The 21,150-nt window shown below is 38.2% G+C and overlaps 2 protein-coding genes across 3 annotated transcripts; one reads left to right on the forward strand and one right to left on the reverse strand.

Moving 5' to 3' along the window:
- Positions 1-1,751: 1,751 nt before the first annotated feature.
- Positions 1,752-12,581, reverse strand: myef2 (myelin expression factor 2). The gene is made up of 17 exons (XM_064336480.1): positions 12,358-12,581; positions 10,830-11,035; positions 9,913-9,965; positions 8,742-8,749; positions 8,534-8,627; positions 8,216-8,407; positions 7,974-8,127; positions 7,704-7,753; positions 7,466-7,526; positions 6,922-7,023; positions 5,036-5,077; positions 4,667-4,759; positions 4,159-4,254; positions 3,316-3,384; positions 2,866-3,047; positions 2,717-2,768; positions 1,752-2,165 (listed from the first exon to the last, which is right to left on the reverse strand). The coding sequence occupies exons 1-17, from the start codon at positions 12,459-12,461 to the stop codon at positions 2,002-2,004; spliced, it is 1,722 nt and encodes a 573-aa protein (XP_064192550.1). The 5' UTR covers positions 12,462-12,581; the 3' UTR covers positions 1,752-2,001.
- Positions 12,582-15,888: 3,307 nt separating this feature from the next.
- Positions 15,889-19,394, forward strand: ctxn2 (cortexin 2). Of its 2 annotated transcripts, none has more exons than XM_064336481.1 (2): positions 15,889-16,632; positions 17,525-19,394. In XM_064336481.1, exon 2 carries the CDS (start codon positions 17,590-17,592, stop codon positions 17,833-17,835), a length of 246 nt encoding a protein of 81 aa, XP_064192551.1. In that variant the 5' UTR covers positions 15,889-16,632; positions 17,525-17,589; the 3' UTR covers positions 17,836-19,394. The 2 variants fall into 2 exon arrangements, with proteins under 2 accessions (XP_064192551.1, XP_064192552.1); XM_064336482.1 differs by lacking the exon at positions 15,889-16,632 and adding an exon at positions 16,659-16,916.
- Positions 19,395-21,150: the final 1,756 nt, after the last annotated feature.

Consider the following 21,150-nt stretch of genomic DNA (forward strand, 5'->3'; position numbering starts at 1 on the left):
CTACCCATTGTCAGTGGTCAATGTGAGTACACCTCTTCAGTGTAAAGTACTGAGATCATGAAAGACACTGAATAAAATTACTACACTGCATCACCAGATTTACATTAGCTCTGGCTTGATTAAAAACAAAGAGAAACATGCCTGATAACATTCAAAGAGACGCTAGGGGATGGGAAGATGAACTGCTGCAGAATAAAAGGTTTTGAAATGCACAAAAGCGTAATCACATGGTCAACTCTGAATTCTTGACATGCACTCGTTATGTCCTGGGGGATTAGTGCAGTCCTTTGTCTGAAATCAGACAGGATTCTTGGCCAGCACAGGACTAAGGGCTGCTATGTCCTGTGGGATACCAAGGGAAATCATGTGACACCAGTTGACATTATAAAGTATAATAGAATTATTATCCTACTAGTGCTCATAAAGACTACCATGGGAAAACTCTGCAGTAACTCTTATAATGACACTGAATTGGCCTGCCCAGGTTAGCTTTATTATAACTTATATTAGTTTGTTCTACAGGCTAGTATAATTAGAGTGATTGGAGAGAGCTACCTAGTTTTTAGAAACCTGTGCAAGTCACGAAACATCCACCCTGATTCTCACAATATATCTCATAATATATATTACTATGAAAATGTATTATTTTTAGATTGAACTAGATCACATGGTCCATTCACTACACTTGTAATTCAACTCCTGGTGTCCCTGCCTGATCACAGCAGTGATACCAGCAACCACTGATTTAATGGAAAAAAATGTTTAAGGTGATCTCTGAACATTTATGGGATATACTATCTGCCTTCAAATTCAGCTAATTCTATTTTCAGTTCTGACCAGAATTCCCAATGCTTTTATATCTCTAAGGTCCCGCTGTTTACAGTTGATCTGCAAAATGTATAGTCCATACAGTCAGGTAAACATCCAGACATTAACTAGCACGTACTTTCTATTTCAGGCAAAGGAGAGACAGCAATGTCAAACATTGTGGGATCCAGTGTATTTGACATGCTGTGTCTGGGATTGCTCTGGTTCAAGGCAGCCTTTGTGGATTCAGTCTCCCCAGTGGACGTCAACAGCATCAGGCTGATGTTCACTGCTGCAACACTTCTCTCAATTAGTCTTGTTTGTGGATGTGCAACTCAGTGGATGGAGGTTGGACAGGAAGCTTGGCCTGGTTTCCTCATTTTTCTATCTTCTCTACACAAAATTGACCACCCAGTATCAACTTGGGATTATCGGTAACAGCCCAGTACAAGTGTTGAATGACTGACTTTCAATCATTCAAAATCATTAAATGTTGTCACATCTTGGGAAATAACAGGCAACAAGCAAGGAAAACTTGATCATTTGAAAAATCCCAGCCGATAGGTATTCTCAGCCCATGCCCTCATGTAAACTTATCAAAGAATGAGAGAACAGGAAATGAATTAAAAGTCAAACCAGTAAATAAAAAGAAATCCCACCATGAGCCAAACCAGAAAACTATAGAAATGTGCAGAACACCTTTGTGCCTTAAGTGGAGGGTTTTAAAAAATAACTCCAGGCAGATATGAACATACCAAATGAGTACTATTACTCAAAATGTGTATTTATTATGAACTGATAAATTCCATTGCAGCACCTGACCCTGAGTAACCCAGTGAGTTCATCCTGCTAGGGTCATCCTGAAGTCAGCTGAACTTGTCATTTAAAATAATCTTCATGGAAAAATTACTCATTTAATAGTCAAAGAAGTCACAAGAACCAAATTAAAAATTAAAAAGTTTATTTATTCAAATAAACTGTTGACCCACAAATTAAAAATGGCTTACAAAAAAAAAAAAAAAAAAAACAAGGGTTAAAGTTTAATGGTATATAAACAAACTACACTTATCCAGGTACAGAAGCTGGTGATTATCATGGAATTTGTGGGATAGCAGTAAAGGACTTCCAGGGCAAAGTGTTTTTAAAACAAAACAAAAACCGGTGGGAGGTGGGTGCGAACGTCGCCGCAGGGCTTCAGGCATTTCGATCGATGCGGACGTCCACTTCCCTCCCGTTGATTTTGGTGCCATTCATCATCCGGCACGCCTGCTCGGCGCTCTCCGGAGAATCGAAGCGGACTGTCCCGCACCCTTTGGATTTCCCATTCTCCATTTTTATTTCTGCGAACATCACTTGACCTGAAAATGCAGAGACCGGGCCTTTCAATAACGAGCGAAACAACACATTTTAAGCTAAGCTTAAAGAAACATAATAAGAAAAATCCTACATTTCATCTCTATCATACACAGACTCTCACACTGAGATACATTCAAAAGTACAATAATCTTCAGCTCACTTGTTTCATTAAGCAGTCTCGCCATTTTCAGGAGAGAAAACAAGGCTAATGTGGAAACAAATTGGTGCATTTTTTTTGCTTAATTTTGCTCTGAATTACAACTTATCCCATAAATGCATTTCACAATAGTTTTTCTTTTGGTAATTACAAGTCAAGTACATATAAACTGCATATATTCATCTCATTGCCACAAGGAAGCATCCAGTTATTTTATCCAATCATTCTACACTGCCGTTTCATGTCAATTCAATTCAAGTATTGCCGAGCACAAGAGTATACGAAAAAGGAATGATTACTTCCGATCGAGATTACTTCCACAATTAATATAAAAAACAAAAGTTGTTTTTTGTCAACTAAAACTGAGCTGCCTCTACATCGACTAGGAGCACTTACCACAATGACTGAATTTCTCCTTGAGCTTCTGCCAGGTAAGATCATAGGAAAGCTAAAAAAATAAACAACAAAAAAAAAAAACACTGAAAATGAGTACATCTGCTACAGCCGTGCAGGAGAGAGATGATATTGAAAGTGTTTGTACGTACATTTCGTACGAAGATTTGGCAGCCCGCCTTTGACCCCGAACCTCTGTCTGACATTCCTCCACCGCCCATGTAGCCTGAGCCACCTCCATAGCCTCCGAAGCCTCGGTTCATGTCCATGCCACCGCTCATCCGGTCAAAATTTGAGCTCATGCGGTCCATGCCCATGTTCCCCATCCCACCTCCTGCAAAAGATTGGAGATATCAGGGGTCTGACTCTGGCTACAACTATTTCATGGCTCGACTGTCTTGGGAAGCTTGGACTGGGTACGGGGGAAGCATTTTACTTCAACCTGCGCCAGGCACCTCAACAGTTCTGAAATTCCAGTTCTTAATTCCTCCACCAAATTCAACACAGGGCAATGAAAAAAGATCACGATGCCACTACTGAGATACTCAAATGAATTTGTGATGTTAGGCTGATGTTCGGCAATGAAGAGAATGCACATGTACCTAATCCAGACCCCATTGGACCCATGCCAGCATTACCCATTCCTCCGCCAAAGCCTCCCAATCCACCTCCTGATGAAGAGAATTCACTTAAGAGTCAGTTGATGAACAAAAGTGTTTGAATGCTTGACTGGACAGTAAAAGGGGCAGTTCACCCAAAAAATTAAAGTATGTTTCCACTTACCCAGAGTGCTATCCGTCCATCTAGATAGTTTAGAGATTTGAGTTTTCCAGAAGCAGTTCACATTGATAAGACGGACCTCTACTGACCCATAATTTTGTGGCATTCAATGTGCCGAAAATTTACATTCGAAAAACTCATCAGCAACTTCTCTTCACAAATATAATGTCACGGTTACTCAAACATTTGCAGAGTTTCGAGAACTACTTCAACCCGAACTACGCCAACTGTGTATATCCAAGCAATGTCTCGTGCAGGCGGACTAGTGTGAAACTTCAGTGGTGATGATGTGACGTTTACGAAATGCGACTGCAACTGTTAGTAACTTACTATATTAAAGCACAGAACAGCTTTGAAATTCATAGCTGAGATATTAAGAACTATCGGGATGGATAGATGGGTAAAAAGAAACAAACTTTCATTTTTTGGTGAACTGCCCCTTTAATTAGCTTTTTATTAATCTAACTGCTATAAACAGACAAAAAACATCAAAGTTATTTCATTTTTCCTGCAAATTTCCTACTATTTGTTGCCAATGACTTTGCTCAATGGACATGAATGATGCTGATGCAGGAATGCACACGTATGCCCAAGTACATGTGCGCACACAGACACACACACGCGCGCACACAAACACACACGCGCACACACACAAAACCTCTTACCCATTCCTCCAAATGAATCCCCAAAGCCTCGGGTCATAGACATGTCATTTCTTCCAAAGTCTCTGTCCATGCCACCCATTCCTGAGCGATACATGTCTAAAAACATTTTTTACAGACACATCAATTCAAAGAAAATACAAAACAGTGCACACTCTTAAATGAACTGTATATTAAAATTGGATTGGAAAAATGCATCCTTATCACAATTTGTGCGCAACATACCTCAGGAATAAGACAGCAGATGCCATCATTACTTACTGTTTGGTACCAATATGTTAATAAAACACTTGATGACTTGAAACACTTCTTACTAACCCTGAGATATTCCAGTATCATTTAAAGGCAGAATCAAATCCACCAATGAGATCCATGCTGCCCATAGCAGAGTTCCCCTATGTAACCACCCAATACAGTTTGAATGATGACCCCACAATAAATGGTCTATGTACACTTCAGAGCATTTGACTGCTTTATGTTTGTTATACAGAGCTGGGAGCTGGTGCATTACCTCCAATTCTTCCCATGGGTCCCATGTCTCTGCCCCCATACCCGGCCATGTTACCCATGCCATCCATTCCACCATATCCCCCACTGCCCATTCCTAAGAGAGCGGAACAATACGTGCACAGGGTCAAAGACTTTACGATGCAAGCAAGGCATACAAATCTATAGGTAACAACCAAAGCTTCCAAAAGTACTAGATTAAGTGCTAGGACTCATTTTTATGTAAAATATAACCTATGCCATGACACAACCTACACCACTGATATTCTAAAAGGAATACATATGAATGAGGGGGGGGGGGGGGAATTAACGTGACACGCAAACACGCACGCACGCACACACGCACACGCACACACATTTAACTAGAACAAACCTCCCATTCGCCCCATTCCACCATACCCAGGACCATCCATACCTACACAGAGAGCAAAACAGAAAAGCAGGCTTAGCCAGTGATGGGAATCAATGTCGAGGGTCCATTCACAATGGAAATTAATTCTAATAAAAATTTCAATATACAGCAATTTTTTTAAAGTGGACAGCTTGCACAGCCAAAATTATACCGTGTCACTAGAGTTAGTATGCTCTCTGCTCTGAAAGCTTATTTTTAATCTTCATTCCATCGTCCTTGCAGAACAGGCGTTGCTGACAACATCTCACAGACAAGTGCAAATTTCACCACGAGATCTTAAGTGTTCTAATGCGACACTGGAAGAATGCAGATCGAATAAACATTTTTACGTCAAATACAGTCACCCAGAACAGAGTTGGAGACAAACACTCTTTACCATAAGTATCAAGTATTTCAGCAAAGAAACCGTAAATAGTTTCAATCTACTTTTTTCAAACTGTAAAAAGTATTAATTCGCAACACACTGAACATGCTGTACATCACAGCTTATTGAAGTGGATGCTGATATAAGAGGATTTCTTTTCCTTTTTAAAATCAAACACAAATCTCAAAATATTTCTGGCTAGTTACGGTTCTCTTGCATACGAATGTTTTGTTTAATGATTGTAGCACGTTCAATCTTGCCACAAAATGTTTATTCTGATCAAATTTCAGCAAATGTTAGCAAATCATATTAAACTGAACATTCTTAACATGTGGGTTTTATTTTATGGTAGCTAACCCAAGAATATAAACCCTGGTTATTCTTTCCCCGGAGAGGAAAGTGTTTGTATCAATAATCAACCTCGCTGAGTAGATAAAAATAAAAAAAACACAAGTAGTGCTTCCAGTGCACATTACCAATCGTCAAGTAAACACTCTACTTCAATTACAAAAAATCCCACCCACACAAACGAATTAGCTCACAAAGTATGGGCCAGAAAATCATAGAAATTTCATGTCATTCCCACTGACGGGAATTAGTCATTTGTTACAAATGTATATTAAATGTTCGGAAAACTGAGAAAAATCCTACCTCCTTTACCAAGAAGCAGATACCAGCTTAACACATTTTCAATAGGAGCATGTGCCCGTGCAACAGACTGCCTCACATTACGTACCACTATACTGCCATTCATTTTTTGTTGTGGACTGTTCATTTCTAGGGTGTGCTTCATGTTTATTATTTTTATTTTTAAAAATGTCACATCTCAGGATTCTGTACTGACATGACACTCGTTTTCAGTATTGGGTTAACCTTAAAACCACTTCACCACACAAAGAGAAGCTAATGGCATGTTCATGTAAGAAACATGTTCTAGCACAACCTTACAACAGTTCCGTAATTATATTTTCACTTTTATCCGTGGAATACATTTTCCCGCTACCTACAGGAATTCTGTTTCAGAGAGATTCATCAGGGATCACGGCCAAATACTGAATCCAATTCTACCAAAATATTAGAGGCAATTTAAAAAACCTCTGTTGCCAAAGAACTGCAATACATGTTTATATTATTGGACTTTGTGTGTGTACATTAAACTACTAACTCACCAAATCCATCCTGGGACACTGATCTAAAAACAATATTATAAAATAATAGCACAACTGAAAACCTCTAAAAAGAATGATGCGGATTTTGGATAATGAGACTATAGAGAGAGAGAGAGTAGTTTGCCACTAATGAAGGGAAAATGTGTAATTTGCTATTACTTGGATTGCAGATCTAATCATTTAGTGAAGTGGTTCTGGTAACAAAATCGTTCAACCAGCTCAACATTCCGTCCCAAGCAACACTGATGCCAATAATGTACAAGAGCCTACTTTTAAATTGGCACAGAAACAAGAGGATTCATTGGGCATATTACCTCCAGGACCCATGTTTGCCATGCCTCCACCTCCACTCAGTCGGTTTGCATTGATTGGCTGGCCTCCAGGACCAAGGCCCATCCCAATTCCACCTAGACCCCCTGTTAAAAGATTTCTATTAATATAAAATGTCCACCACAAGGCCACAAACTATTAACAGGGCATGCATTCATTTGCAAACCGCAAACTACCTCTTAGTATTCAGTCCATTTTTACAGGAATGCATTTTGCATTTCAGATGAAATTTCAGTTTCAAGAAAAAATCTTTTTACAAAATCTTTATAAAATATTTTACAGTCAAGCATATTTTGTGCAAGCCAGTTTTCTTTTTTTTTTGGTAATCGCTAAAATTAACAAAACCCTGATTCAGAACAAGTAATGTTTTCAGCCTCTACTCTCGGTAGTTCCCTGACCAACTCCAGTATAGCTTTATAGAACCAAGACATTGGGTTGCATAAGCCATTTTAATTGGGTGCACTTAATGTTTTCAGTTTGTTACAAAACAAATATGGACAAAAGAAGAGAAATAAATCAGGGACTGACTTGGCAACTGTGGCGACTTCTCAACTGGGCGAAAATCATCTGAGGGAAGTGACTTGTCATCCTGCAGTAAGGTACAGACGCGCACACACAAAAACTGAAATGTAATAGAGTTAACGACTATGCGACAGAAACCCTTAACTACTGCCCCAATCCCTAGACTACATTATATGTAGAAAACAAGACGACGATAGCATTAAGAAATACCGAACATGGCTTTATAAACAACTAGATAACTTACCATCTTTACATGCATGGGCCTGTCAAATAACATCTGCCCATTGAACATAGCTTGAAAGTTAAGTCAAGGAAGAGAGCTAAAGTAAATATAATGAAAAGTGCTGGTCTTCCAAACTTTTGTTACGCTGGGTTATTAGACTTGCGCTACTTTGAGCTGTTGGTTTGTTCCATCATCTTAAAATTATTTATATTAAATATTTACAAATGTAAACATTTTTATTTTTTAAATAACATTTTCACAAGTCTGTTTGTTGTCCAGGGTGAAGGATACATATGGCCTGCACTGCCTCTAGCGCTTGCTCAAAGGTGACGGTGCCCATTCCCCGGCTCTTGCCGTCTTTGTCTTCCTTCACGTCAGCCCGTTTGACATTTCCAGCCATGCTGAAGACCTCCTTCAGCTTCTTCCAGCCAACTTTAAAATCCAGCTAAGAAACAGGATAGGATACAAATTAATAACAGGTAATTGGCAAACATTAACGACGACGCAAAATTGCAAAAGGAAGACGGTCTCACATTGGCAACGAACACAGTTGAGCCGAGTCTCCCAGCTTGTAGGGAGTTGATGACTTCGGGAGGGATATTGGGGTTATTGGCGATTGAAGGTGGCAGATTCATCCCACCCGGACCGCCATCCTGGCCACGCCCCCCTGGGTACATTCCACCAGTACGCTGCAGCACTCTACGAGCATGCTCGCCATCAGGGTCCTAGAACATGACCAATGCCAGACACACACACACATTCAGGGAGGCAATACAGGATAGTATTTAATTCCTCTCTAAAATAAAGAATCCCTATATTTCATTGCACATGTCTTTTTCTGTAGCTCTCACCTCCTTGATGTTAAGAGGTCTGCCATTTAGATCATGCTTGTTCATAACTTCGATTGCCTTCTTCACAAATTCTTCATCTTTGAATTCAACAACACTGAAAAAAGAAACAGCTAAGCATAAAAATGGATTCTAATAGCAAAAAAACATCATTGATATTTTCTAGATATGCAGTAAAGGTCATATTTCAGTTCTCATGCACTGAACTCACCCACAACCCTACAGCCGCCGCAAGGTAGTTGTCAATACAGCAAAGCAATCGGTGTGGGGAAAGAAGAGGAACAGAGATAATTATCACCTGATAATTTGTTTTAATCCAGGTTACTGAATCACTTAAGTGTGCAGCTCTCTGATTTTTTTGTATACGGTCACAGAAAAAAATGAAACACATGGAAAATGTTCCATTGTGAAATGGCGTTCTGTCCATTTCAAGATGATGTGAGCAGCAAATCAAAGAATTTGATAAACTGCCCTTTTTATTGGAACTTTGAGAAACAAATGAATGAGGCCTTGATCCAACGCTGACATCTGAGGAGAGATACATTACCTCCCTGTTTCAGATCAATTAGACAATCAAATGCAATAAAGTTGGAAAATACAACACTGTCTATACATAACAAAACTGTTTTGGAAAAAATATTATCCAAGATAAAAAAAAAAAAGCAAATTAATTTTAAGAAAATAGTGGTTGAAAACAAAAATGCATGTGTAAAACAGACAAGCCTTTGATGTTCATGCAATTTACAGCAGAAATATGATTGGATTTAATTACAATTTTCAATAAAATCTGAGCTAAAGTTCTCACAGTAATGATAATTGCCTTAACTTTTTATTCATATATATATATATATATATATATATATATATATATATATATATGCATACACACAAACCATTGAGTAAATAATATTTTTGTTCCAAAACATACTAGATTGGGGAGAGAAAATAGAAGTGGTTCCAGAGAAAAGTGCACTGTGCCATTCCCACACCTTCATTAAATATAAATGCAAGATTTTTGAAATGGTCAATGTCAATCAATGGACAAGTACTGACAAATCAGTCATTTTGTTTCCTTAAAAAAAATAAACAGCCAAACAGCCACCAATTGAAAACTACAACCAAAACTTTAGTGTGCTAAGAAAAAATGAATTCAGGTGTTAGTTTCCCAAAATCACAAAGTAGCATCAACAAACTGTACCTCTCACAAACACGTCACAATCTATAGCCGCCAATAAATGGCTCTACCCACAATTCCTTTCCATTTTAGTAGCAATTCAAATGAACATAACCAGCAGTATCATTACCTGATAGGATTACTGGATAAAATAAAAACTGCAGAGGATATTTAAAACCTCGTGCAGTAAATTGTCCACAACACTTACCCTTGACTTTCCTTCTGCATCCTTAAAGAGCTCCACGTATGTAACCTCACCAACTACATGAGACATACAAAGGGAAAATACCAAAAGAAACAATGCATTTTAAACCAGTCTTCACGTCACTTGCCCCTTGGTACAACACTACAGATGGAGCACCCCATTAAACATCAACAATCAATCCAGACCATCATTCCACCTGACGACACCATGCCCCTATTCATTTACTGTCCATCTGCCTTGGACAAAGTAAAAATATTCTCTATGCTCGAACTTAAACATGGAAATACTCAAATTAATCAAACATGATACTGTTGGTGAACACCAAACCCATAGCACTTAACTGTTTTAAGGTGACCATCCACCTTGAACAGTTTAAATACACATTTCTACAATTAAAAAGCTAAATTCCAAAAATTCAAAAACGATGCATAGCAAGGCACAACTTTTCAGTAATGTGTGTCACCTTACAACAGATACAACAAAAACAATTTATCAACATATGCACATTGGGAGGTTACATGCTGGAGCTGTCAATAGACAATAAACCCAGGACGAAATAACCAAAAAATCACCTTTGACAAACGTATATACACAGATAGTTCTGTCCAAAACAATATTGATCTCCTACCACAGGAGAAAGAACACATTGAGGCATTGAGGACTTAAATGAACAATTCCAGGAAAATGTCACATACTCAAACTCAAAGGTCAGCTACAGTAAATACCTCCAAAAATTGTCTTAAGAAAACCAAACGTAAAATCCCACCATGGGATAAATTCTCATCCTTTCAGCTAGATATTAATTGTTTCATCAAGGAAAAAAAATTTCAATGAGGGCACAGGTTTTGTTGAGTATGAGGTTGGGGAAGCCCAATTCATTTGGGGAAGCCTAAGTCCTTGGGTCCTGGGTATAAAATTACCTTTCTCTCTCATAAGATCTTTAATTGCCTGCCACTTCATGTCATATGGGATATTGCTAATGAACACTCTGTTTCTGTGGACACCCTTCTTGTCTCCAGTGCCAGCATGCTTGTCCTTGGAGTAAGGCTGAAACCGATTGGATCTCCTGTTGCCAGACGATTTTTCTTTCAGCTCGGACTTCTCGTTTGGGGCTTCCTCAGATTCACTAAATAAAATACAACAGGGGGAAATACGTGGCAGAATTAAACATATCATGACAATACAAGCAGACTCTTAAAATGGAATACAACACAAAACTAGTGTTTGCAAGCTTCCCTGTCTTAAGCCCAAAAGGGATTGCCAGGTTGGGAAATTGATATTATAATGCGACTTTTGCGCTACCAACCTGAAATATGAACTGAATAAATATTAATATTCAACTGACAATGGGCCTCATTCCCCAGATATGTGTATGGTGGTCGTAAGCTGCGTGGAAGAACGTTTCCAAGAACATTATGGCATTCATCTTTTATTTTTTTCTTATCAGTACATGGCTGTTTCCTTATGCAAATCACATGAACATGGTTGCCATAGAATTTACAAACAGCCAGCATTCATCATCTCGTACTCCTGGGATATGCACAAAAACAAAGGAACATTTAAGAAAAACTGTAAGAATAATTTAAGAAAAGTTGTCAATTAATTTGCCCAATATACACAGACAAAATACGTACTCAAGTTAAGCCGGAATAAGCGTATGCTTGCCAAATTATTTTCTAAAGAATACTTCATCCGATTTCCAACACCTCCAATGAAATCCATCCAAATACCCAAGTTGGCCATTTAGCAAGGTGGCTAACTACGACAAACAAACATCTCAACCTACGTAACGTTAGCAACCCTTAAACTACGATGAACTAAATTATGCTACAAAACCTGAATCGTCAAATTGCCCCACTAGCCGGCTAACGTTATCACAAACGTTTTCACAGGTACGCCTAGCCTAGCACAAGCCAAAATCTTCACTGGGCCAAGCGCAGTGGTTGCTAGCTTTCCTGTACCTATGAAACAGAATAGTCTGATTTTGAAGACTGCAATAATTTAGTCTATGCTAAAAATGCATCACAACACGAGATATTATAAGTATGCTAATCGGATGAGGTGGTTAGCTACGCATATTAGGACACACCATTAAACTAGATCATTTTTAAATGGGCTGGACTAGCCAAGTAGCTAGCTAGCTAGATCATTACTCCGTAGTCCAAGTAATAAATTTAGTGTCATGTACTAGCTCAGTGTTAGCTAGTAACACGTACCTAGTTATACTGTTCATCGAGAAATGAAGAAACTAAACTGCTAACAAGCTGGGCAACTCAAATACCGACAACGCTAACGAGCTTCCGACAATACATTTTCGATGTTGTGGTGCAAGGCAAACAGCTAGCTAACACTAAGGCCTTTTGCTAGGTAGTGTAGCTCAACTCTGGCTCCATTTTAGCAATCCGTCACATATCGATAACGAGCTAGCTACATTGACAAACAAATTACGTTTTCTCGCCATTCGCGTTTTCTTGCGGCGGTTCATTTTCGACTTCAGTGATCGGCGTTGTTTCCTCTTGTTCCTCAGACTCCAGTTTAATATCATCATCCATGATAGTAAGTTTAAGGACGTAGATATTAGCTAAATGAAACTAGCCAGCCACTTCTTATGACCACTGCGCCGCGCGAAACAGCATCAGCAATCACTTGTCAGGCCTTTCGCATCGCGATCTATTATCGCGAGAACTGCAGTGAGATAGCTAACTACTAATAATGTGTTAAATGTTTCAGTTGCTGTGAGTTTAAAATAACAATATTATGTGCGTATCTGATAACAATAGAACGATAGTGTGCGAAAATTTGAGTCACGAGACACTATTTTTTTATTAACTTAAATCAACGAACAGTCTGTTTTTAATAATAACACTACGTAGCCAATTAAATTTCCCTCTGGATGGCTCTACGGATTCGTCCGCTTGTTTCTTTTCCCGTACCGGCAAGTTACGTAGGCTTGAAATTGATATAACATTATGGTTTAGATATAGTTAAACCAAATACATTGTAATATATTCTGAAGAAATTGTATTAACCAACATAGCATGTTGTAGCGTAACGATTGTGGCCATAAATGTCCCAATTATATTTCCATTAACATCATATTGGCCTACCATAGCCTAATTAGAACAGCATACTAAGTGCTTCACTTAATCGTATTTCTTTTCTTTCATTTTTGTCGGTATACTGATTAGCATCTAATTATCTGCAGACAGGAGAGTCCCTCATCAAATTCTTTATGTCAAATCAGATTAGCAGTCTGAAAACAACAGTAGTGGGCTACAATTGGCTATAACAAACCATTTGTGACTTTTGTCATGCTATATAGTGCCAGCCTCTGTTGGTTACATTGCCTACTGTTAGGTCTTCTAACTTCTCTGTAGTAAAAGTTAATCTGTCTGACAGTTCCCAACTCTGTCACATGTGCAATGCAATATTATCATGTACAAAATAATATTATCTAAGGAACACCTTAAAATAATGCAAAATTGAAAAGCAAGTAGACAAATTGGTACTACAAGATTGGGCTACTTTTAAAAATTAAATAATAACGATGTCTCAGCAAAGATCTAATAGGACATTCTGTTGTCAGAGTTTTTATGAATCTAATCCCTTTCTACATCAATAACTGTCACTCAAAGCATTTATATAATGGTTCACTTGGATGGATTCCAGAAAAACCGTTATTTAATCATTCAAAAACACACCAGAGTGTCTCTTGGGAGCATTAAAGAAGTGGTTGCTGTCCGCCAGGGAATAAAAATGACACTGCTCTAATGGAATGCAACAGGAGAGCTGAGCCTCTACCCTGTTACTGGGTTCAACACGTGCCAGACAGCAAGCAACAAGATTATCGGCTACGTGATGCAATGATTCAGTTTCCTCTCCTGTAACATTTTCATATCTCTGTAAGACAAAACAATGCAATTCTCAGCAGAACTTGGAGATTCACTAATTAAATCTTGGAATTTGAACATAAGAAAATATCACATTGGCTCAGTGACAATTCAATAACTCGATAGGTGGTGGCTAAATGTGCAGTATCAAGTAACTTTGTAGTTTGTTTAGTTTGATTAAAAAAAAAAAAAAAACCTTTATCTGTTAATTTTAGTAATAATACAAATTCCCTAGAGCCATTACATGTACCCCCTCCAAATATTTTACAATGATGTAATGAATCACAGAGAAATGCAATGAATTCATCATTATATTATTTGCTTTGGGTTGTTCATTTTGAATTTCCCAAAGATCTACAGAAAAAAATATCTAGGACGGGAATCTGAAAGTAGTTTTCAACTCCGTCAATATGTTGTGTAACCTGCTGTTGAGCCAGGACCACTGCAAGCTGAATTATGGGTACTCACTCTTCTGAAACATTCACTGTAAGCCGGTGACCATTTTTCACATTACCTACCACAAAGATTGTGTAGAAAGTTAGCACCAACCTGAGGAGAGGTGACTCTCTAACAACAATTCATGGATGGCCTTTGGTGCTTTGTTGGGAGGGATATAATGTTGTGTGTGACTCTGGAATTAAACTCTACCCTGTACCCCTGGCAGGACTGGACAATCGTGCACTAGTACTGCAGATTACCAGTGAGACAGATCAAGCTTGAATCTGCCCTGTTTGGCTATAGGGCCAGGTGGTTTTCATTCTAAAACATATAAAATTAACTACAGCCATCCATGTTCCTCTGCAGACCTCTTATCTTTTCAAATTCAGAGAATCATTTTCCATGAATTCTTTTTTAAATCATAGGATCAACTGTGCGTGGTAGGAGTAATACCAACAGTCTGAAATATGAAACATAGCCATATTTCACAGGCGAGAAAATAATAAAAATCACACAGTGGATGAAGGACGGTAGATTTGTCATCAGCTATGATGAGGTGCAGGAATTAAAAGCTGAAAAATAACTTAAGCAAAGACATTAAGGATAGTTAGGAGCAGACAGGTTAGCTAAAACCTGATATTTCAACCAATGCTGCAGCCTTTATCATGCCCATGTGAAAAACAGTATACCAAGCTTACATGATATAAACTTTAATTAAATTAAAAGTATTCCCAAGTATAAAATAGAATACTTCTGGTATACATCAGCATACAGTTTTTTATCCACACGTGTATTAAGATTAATCTGGGAATACAATGACCAAGGTGTGTCCAGTTAAACGTGTCATCATGCAAAATTAACCAATAAACCTTGAAAAACTGAGTTGATGTGGTAGGTTTCTTCTCCTTCTCCATTACTTTACTTTTCCCACTATTTTCAATTTCTATGAATATTTAATAGTCAAACCACTTGTTAACATATTGGACGTAGAAATAATCCAGATGTAGCGATAAAAGTTCATAGGATGGAATTGCTCCTTTTCAAATGCTATTAAATATTCAGTATGCAATTATAAATTATGTATCATTTTAAAACAGACATGCCTATAATTTCTGAATAGTCTTTCCTTAACTTTGATTGTTCCAGTCATTTGAAAGCATTCCACTTCTAATAATATGCCTGTAAGAATAAAATTATCTGGGATGGATGCTAGTCTTTCAAGAGGGTCGTGCGGGGAATTCTAAAATGTGATGATAATAAATGAAGATAATAAAATTGATTATTGCCCCTTTTCACTTTAGGAAAGAAGTAAGCAGCAGCTGATTATATTGGTCACGAATCCTCCCATTGCATCTTCTCCATCTCGTGCCTCTAGAGGTAAAATCTTGTTACCATGGCTCCTGCTCACTCAGTCATATCGTCAGTCAGTTAGTGCAGGACATTACTTCCAGTCACAGCCAAGAATGTCACGACCGTATGACCAGCTATTGCAATAAACTCTTTCTCTATAATATTTATATTCTGCATATTTTATGAAATCACACTTAATGAAATGAACCCTGCATTTAAAAAAATGTAGAACAATTATTTATTTATTTATTTTAGTTAAAAAATAACATTAAAGAACCTTTTTCAGAGGTAGACAGAAATTTATCTGGACTCTAAAGAACTATCTGCTAACAAGCTGCTTTAAGCTGAGATTTTAATTACATTTTCGAAAAGCAACCTGTACCAATTAAAAGGCAGATGAAACACATAATGTGATTCATATTAGCTTGAGTGCACAAACATCCTGCTCAGTCTGCCAGCAATAATTGACAAGAGGATAGGAAAAGCGTCTGATGGCTGGCTAACTCTCTGATCCTAGATATCTTGAGGGGAGTCATTTTGAAAACAAGAAGAGAAGAAAGGGGCTTTTCCTCTTCCTTTCGGTTCTGATCTGTCTGCTCTGGTGAGCAAGTGCTTTCAGTGGCTAAAAACAAACTGACTGGTTGAGACTAACAAGTGGTTGCCATGCTGGGCGTGCTTGCTTTTCGGAGGAACGGACAGAAAGGCTGAATGACAATGAAGATGAGGCAGCCAGTGGGAGACAGCGCACCCCTCAAAAAGATTCAGAGGCTGGGATTTCTGAAGTCGATGCAACTACAGCCAGTCAGCTATGTTCTCATTAGAGCAGAAAACCATCCCTTTTTATGCCTTTTGAAAATCACTGAAGCCCAGTCGGGGATGTCAAAGCGGCAGCACGATTGACTAGCAGGCTAGTCTTCTGCAAATAACGAAATGGTTACGGAGGGGATCGATATAAAATCCCTTCCCCTTTTGCTGCTGAAGAGAGATGGGAGCACTACTGTAGAACTGCCAGCAACAGGTCTGTGAAAACATGATCAAAATGAAGGTGAGCTGCATGCTTTTCTTCCTCCAATAACATCAGATCATCTGCATTGTAAACACAGCATTTATCCCTGTCTCTCTTCCTCTAACCATCTGCTATACTGCTCAGGCAGAACACAGGCGGGGGATTGTCTTTACTGTCAGTTGAGATGCAAATAGGGAATATTAATAAATGCTTCACACATAATCATATTTTTTTATCATCGGTATGAGCATTTGTATCCTTGTTCATGCATCACATTCTTGTTGCTGAAAACCAAATATCTGGCTGTTGCTTCTGAGCAACAGGTAAGATTCTTTTTTATTGTTGTTTTATGTATTGAAATTTGTGTTAAATTCAAAGAATATGAAATTTCATATTTGAATTTCCTTTTTGGATAATGCTATGCGACTGTGCATACGACTGCAACCTTAACCACAGGTGCACAAGTTAAGATAGCAAGCCTTCAATGAATCAGAATTCTTCCTTTTGTCACAACAAGCATTGTGTATTATTTTTGATGCGTATTGTAGGTTTGTGCTATTGCAGACTCCATTTAGAGTGTAGATCACAATAATATCTGATGCTGATGGAATAAAAACAAAAATTGACTCTGCTAACATTATTCATATTCGTAAAATATCAATTGGCTGTACTATATCTGTTGCAGGATAGCAAATTCCTTCTGAAATAGTAATGGCTTTGCTGAATGAAATTATTTAATGGTTCCTTTTGCTGTTATTTAAGCATTGCTGTTATTTTTCTGTTATTTAAGGGTTCATTTTACTGTTTTGTCATTGAAAAACTATGTGTAAAAGAAAAAAAAACTAGCAGACTGGCCAGAAAATAACAGGATTTCAGCTTCCAGTCATGTCTGTTAACGTATATCATATTTCCCTCTTAAATTCCTTTTAAGGTAATCTGAAGCTTCACTCAAGCCTGATATTGCTGCAAGCACGATGAAGAAGTGCAGTGCTCAGTATGTGTAACATCCACTTTAACCACTCTCTGTCCGCGATGAACGGGAATGAAATTATGGCTTACTCACTGACTCTGGAGCAAAAAACAGCCTTTGCATTTGTTGGGATGCTGTTGGTATTCTTGGGACTCCTGATTATAAGATGTTTCAAGATTTTGCTGGACCCTTACAGCAGCATGCCATCGTCTACTTGGGCAGACGGTGTGGAGGGACTAGAGAAAGGGACTTTTGAGTATGCGCTAGCCTGACTCAAAACAAATGCCTTTTGCGATTCAACAAATTAGACAACGTATTCAAATCAAATATTCAAAAATATTTTGAATATTTTTGACATTTTATGTTTTGTGGTCTGTGGTTTAGCAGATATTTGTCTATGACCAATATGGGTACTGCATATTTGCCGTTAGAACTCACTGTATTCCATGGAGACCAGGGAAAGAGATGTCTCAGGGAAAATGGAAGTCATTTGTAACTAGAAAACAAACATGAGATGAGAAACAGGGTCTGTACTACTGTAACTCTATAGTAGTCATCTAAAGCTGGACAGTCTTACACAAGAACACAGGGTCACTGGCATTATTGATGAATTAGATGGTTATTTAGTGAATGAATTAATGGTCACGTGTTACTGCTGGGACCCATACTGATGGGTGTGGTAAGCCTCAATAATAAATATAATGGCAATTTGTGTACAAGTGGTAGTTATGTAAATTAACTGTATTTCATTGATGAAAATTACTGTTTCTTAATTCTGCAAAACTATTATGTCTCAAATGTGTGTGTAGATGTCTTCGAGCACTTTGGCTTGAAAAGAAAATGCTGTTGCACAGCCTTGTAAAGTGCAGATTTCTGTGACTGTTTTCTTCATCCCAGCCGGGATGTACCTTTTACCAGGGGAAATGGTGGCTTTTTCTGAAGGTAAATTTACTGTATGCCTGATGTTACTGCATTAATGCCAATGCAAAGGGCCATCATTCAGTCCTCTATACATTTATATTCATAACCAACTAAAGCACTAGCTTTCATGTAGGGAGGGATTGTTTCAGTCATAAGGGTATTATCATTGTCATTGTGCAATAGCAACCACTGTATCCAACGATCCATTTCAGTCTGACTGCACCAGCTGCGCAACCCTTTAGTGCAATAACTGTGCAGTTCAGCTAGTGGAATCCACAATAAATAGAAGCATGGGTTGGCTGGTTCCTGAATTCTCAGAGAACATTGATGGAGGCCATGAAATGGGCCTACAATGAAAATGAGGAATTCCAGATTGAAGAATAAAGAAATATAGAGATGAAACGTAACATTCTAAAATATTACAAATAAAAATAAATGAAAGAACAAGGAACACATTTAAAAAATCTGAAAGCAAGGTGCTCTGTCGTATCCATACAGACATTCTGTGACAGAGCTAGAGACCTTCTAGCAATGAAAATGTCATCAGGGTAAGCAGATAATAAAGATGTCTATCAGCAAAAGTACCTGCTCTCTGCTAGCATATCGTCCTCCACTTACTGAGGATGATAAGGGGTGGGGTGTCTTCTGAGAAAGAATATGTACAATAGAGCTCATTTCAAGTGTTCCTAGTGCTGTGAATTTGCCTTACTGTGACCCGAATGGGTTAATGTGCCTTCATTTAGAAATGCTACAACAATTCCCCATGAGGTGGCGTGTACTGTATGCATATGTGGCATGTGATGGCTGATTACTCCATTCTCCTCACCTGTTGCTGAGGGGTTAGGGGAAAGGACATATCAGTGCCATGGATTTGTATTATGTTAAATAAAAATGGTTCTCCTTTAAAATATTCAGTAAACGGTGTGCCTCTTTATTTAAGTCTGCAAGGTCCACATTTCCTTAGCACAAAAAGAGACAGAACTTTCAAAAAATGACATGATCTCTCAACAGAGAGCAATGTAGTGAATTTCCTTATTTTTGAGGTCCCTAGTGTTCGAAGGGGTGCTGGAATTATGAGGACGGCATTTTGAGAGCCTGCTCCCTGGTGAGCATCTGAGAGCAGCAACCTGTGGCAGTCTAGACAAGCAAAATTCACCCTGAGGAGAATATTAAGTGCTGCACCTTGTTTTTCTTACCTCCTGCAACAATCTTCTTCTGTGCCGGAGAAGCAGTGGCATGACACCTCCATCCATTCCTGGCACCTGCAGCCACCGATCAGGACTCAGTCACCGGCAGAGCCGCGTCTGGTAGACAGGCTGATAAAGTGCTTTGTGGAGCTTCGAGCACAACCCTGTCAGTCACACGGCATGTGCGGCCAGCGGGCTCAGCTGTCAGGACTCAAGACGCAGATTGAAATGCCTCCCCGACACGCTGAAATCACCAGGAGCATAGTATTTATTAAAAGAGACTCCCCTAAGAAATTGATGTTATTTCAGTATCTTGAGAAATGCAGTAATAAATTACATTGCCATGAATTTCTGAAGAGGTGAAGGAAAATATCTATTATGTGCATTTCGTAATCTTGCACAAGCAACCAAAACTGAACTATGGACTTAGGCTGCAATGTCAACCACTATCAACTATTTATATTATTACACTTGTCATCTTCAGACTTCACCCCTTGGTGTCCTTGCTCCTGTGACCTACAAGTCAATGTCCACCTTGTAATATGGCAAGAGTGGAGTCAAACAGTCTAGCTGTATTACAAGGTCAGAAGGATGGTAGGATCTATGATAAGTTGGTAGCCATAAACATGAATACCATTGTGTTAAATCAATGTCTTCTGGACTGCAGTGCAGTCCTGGATCAGGTAGGTTGTGGTTTCATTAAATCCATCTCAATAATAAAAACACTGCACACTAATATTTTTAATGGACAAAGCAATGGTATAATCAAATTATAAGCTGTTTTAAAGGAAAGCCAATTGAATTTAGATTCAATTTTTGATTTCACAAACTAGGAAAATAAACAAATTATTCGTAATTTAAACTCTATGTGATGCCCATCACAGAAATATATCTGAAAATAACCTGACTATGACTAATATAATATGTCAAAATGTCAACACTTGCTAAAATATTTGCCAGATATGGGTTCAAGGTCAGGTTACTGGCTTCTTTGTTCTGAGATGCACATGGTGTATAAAACTTAAGTAATTTATTATGCATACTGAAGTATTCAAATAATGACTTCTGGGGTCATGCACCTTTAAAAAGTCCCTTAGGCATGTTCCCATTAATTGTGGTCTCATATTAACTTTCACAAACACCTGACACAGACAGGTCATAGAAGTGGTCCACTTCACTCTTTTTAATTTGTCCTCTTCAAACAAAACAACTTAGATGCATTCATTCATCTTTATTACTCAAATACATATGAGCTGCACTGGTCTTTGTTAAAATAATAATAATAATAATAATAATTAAAAAAAAACTATATTCTTAAAACAAATATCCCAATATCCACACCAATATAGCCTACCAGATTATTAAAACTTAGTTTCAGTCCTTGTTCCATAATTGCTTAAATTAACATTATAATTGCTTGAAAACACAGTTGTAATATCTGTCTCAATCAATTACTTAAACACCATTGCTGGTCAAGAT

The sequence above is a fragment of the Anguilla rostrata genome, chromosome 5, assembly GCF_018555375.3.
Source record: "Anguilla rostrata isolate EN2019 chromosome 5, ASM1855537v3, whole genome shotgun sequence".
Taxonomy (NCBI): Eukaryota; Metazoa; Chordata; class Actinopteri; order Anguilliformes; family Anguillidae; genus Anguilla; species Anguilla rostrata.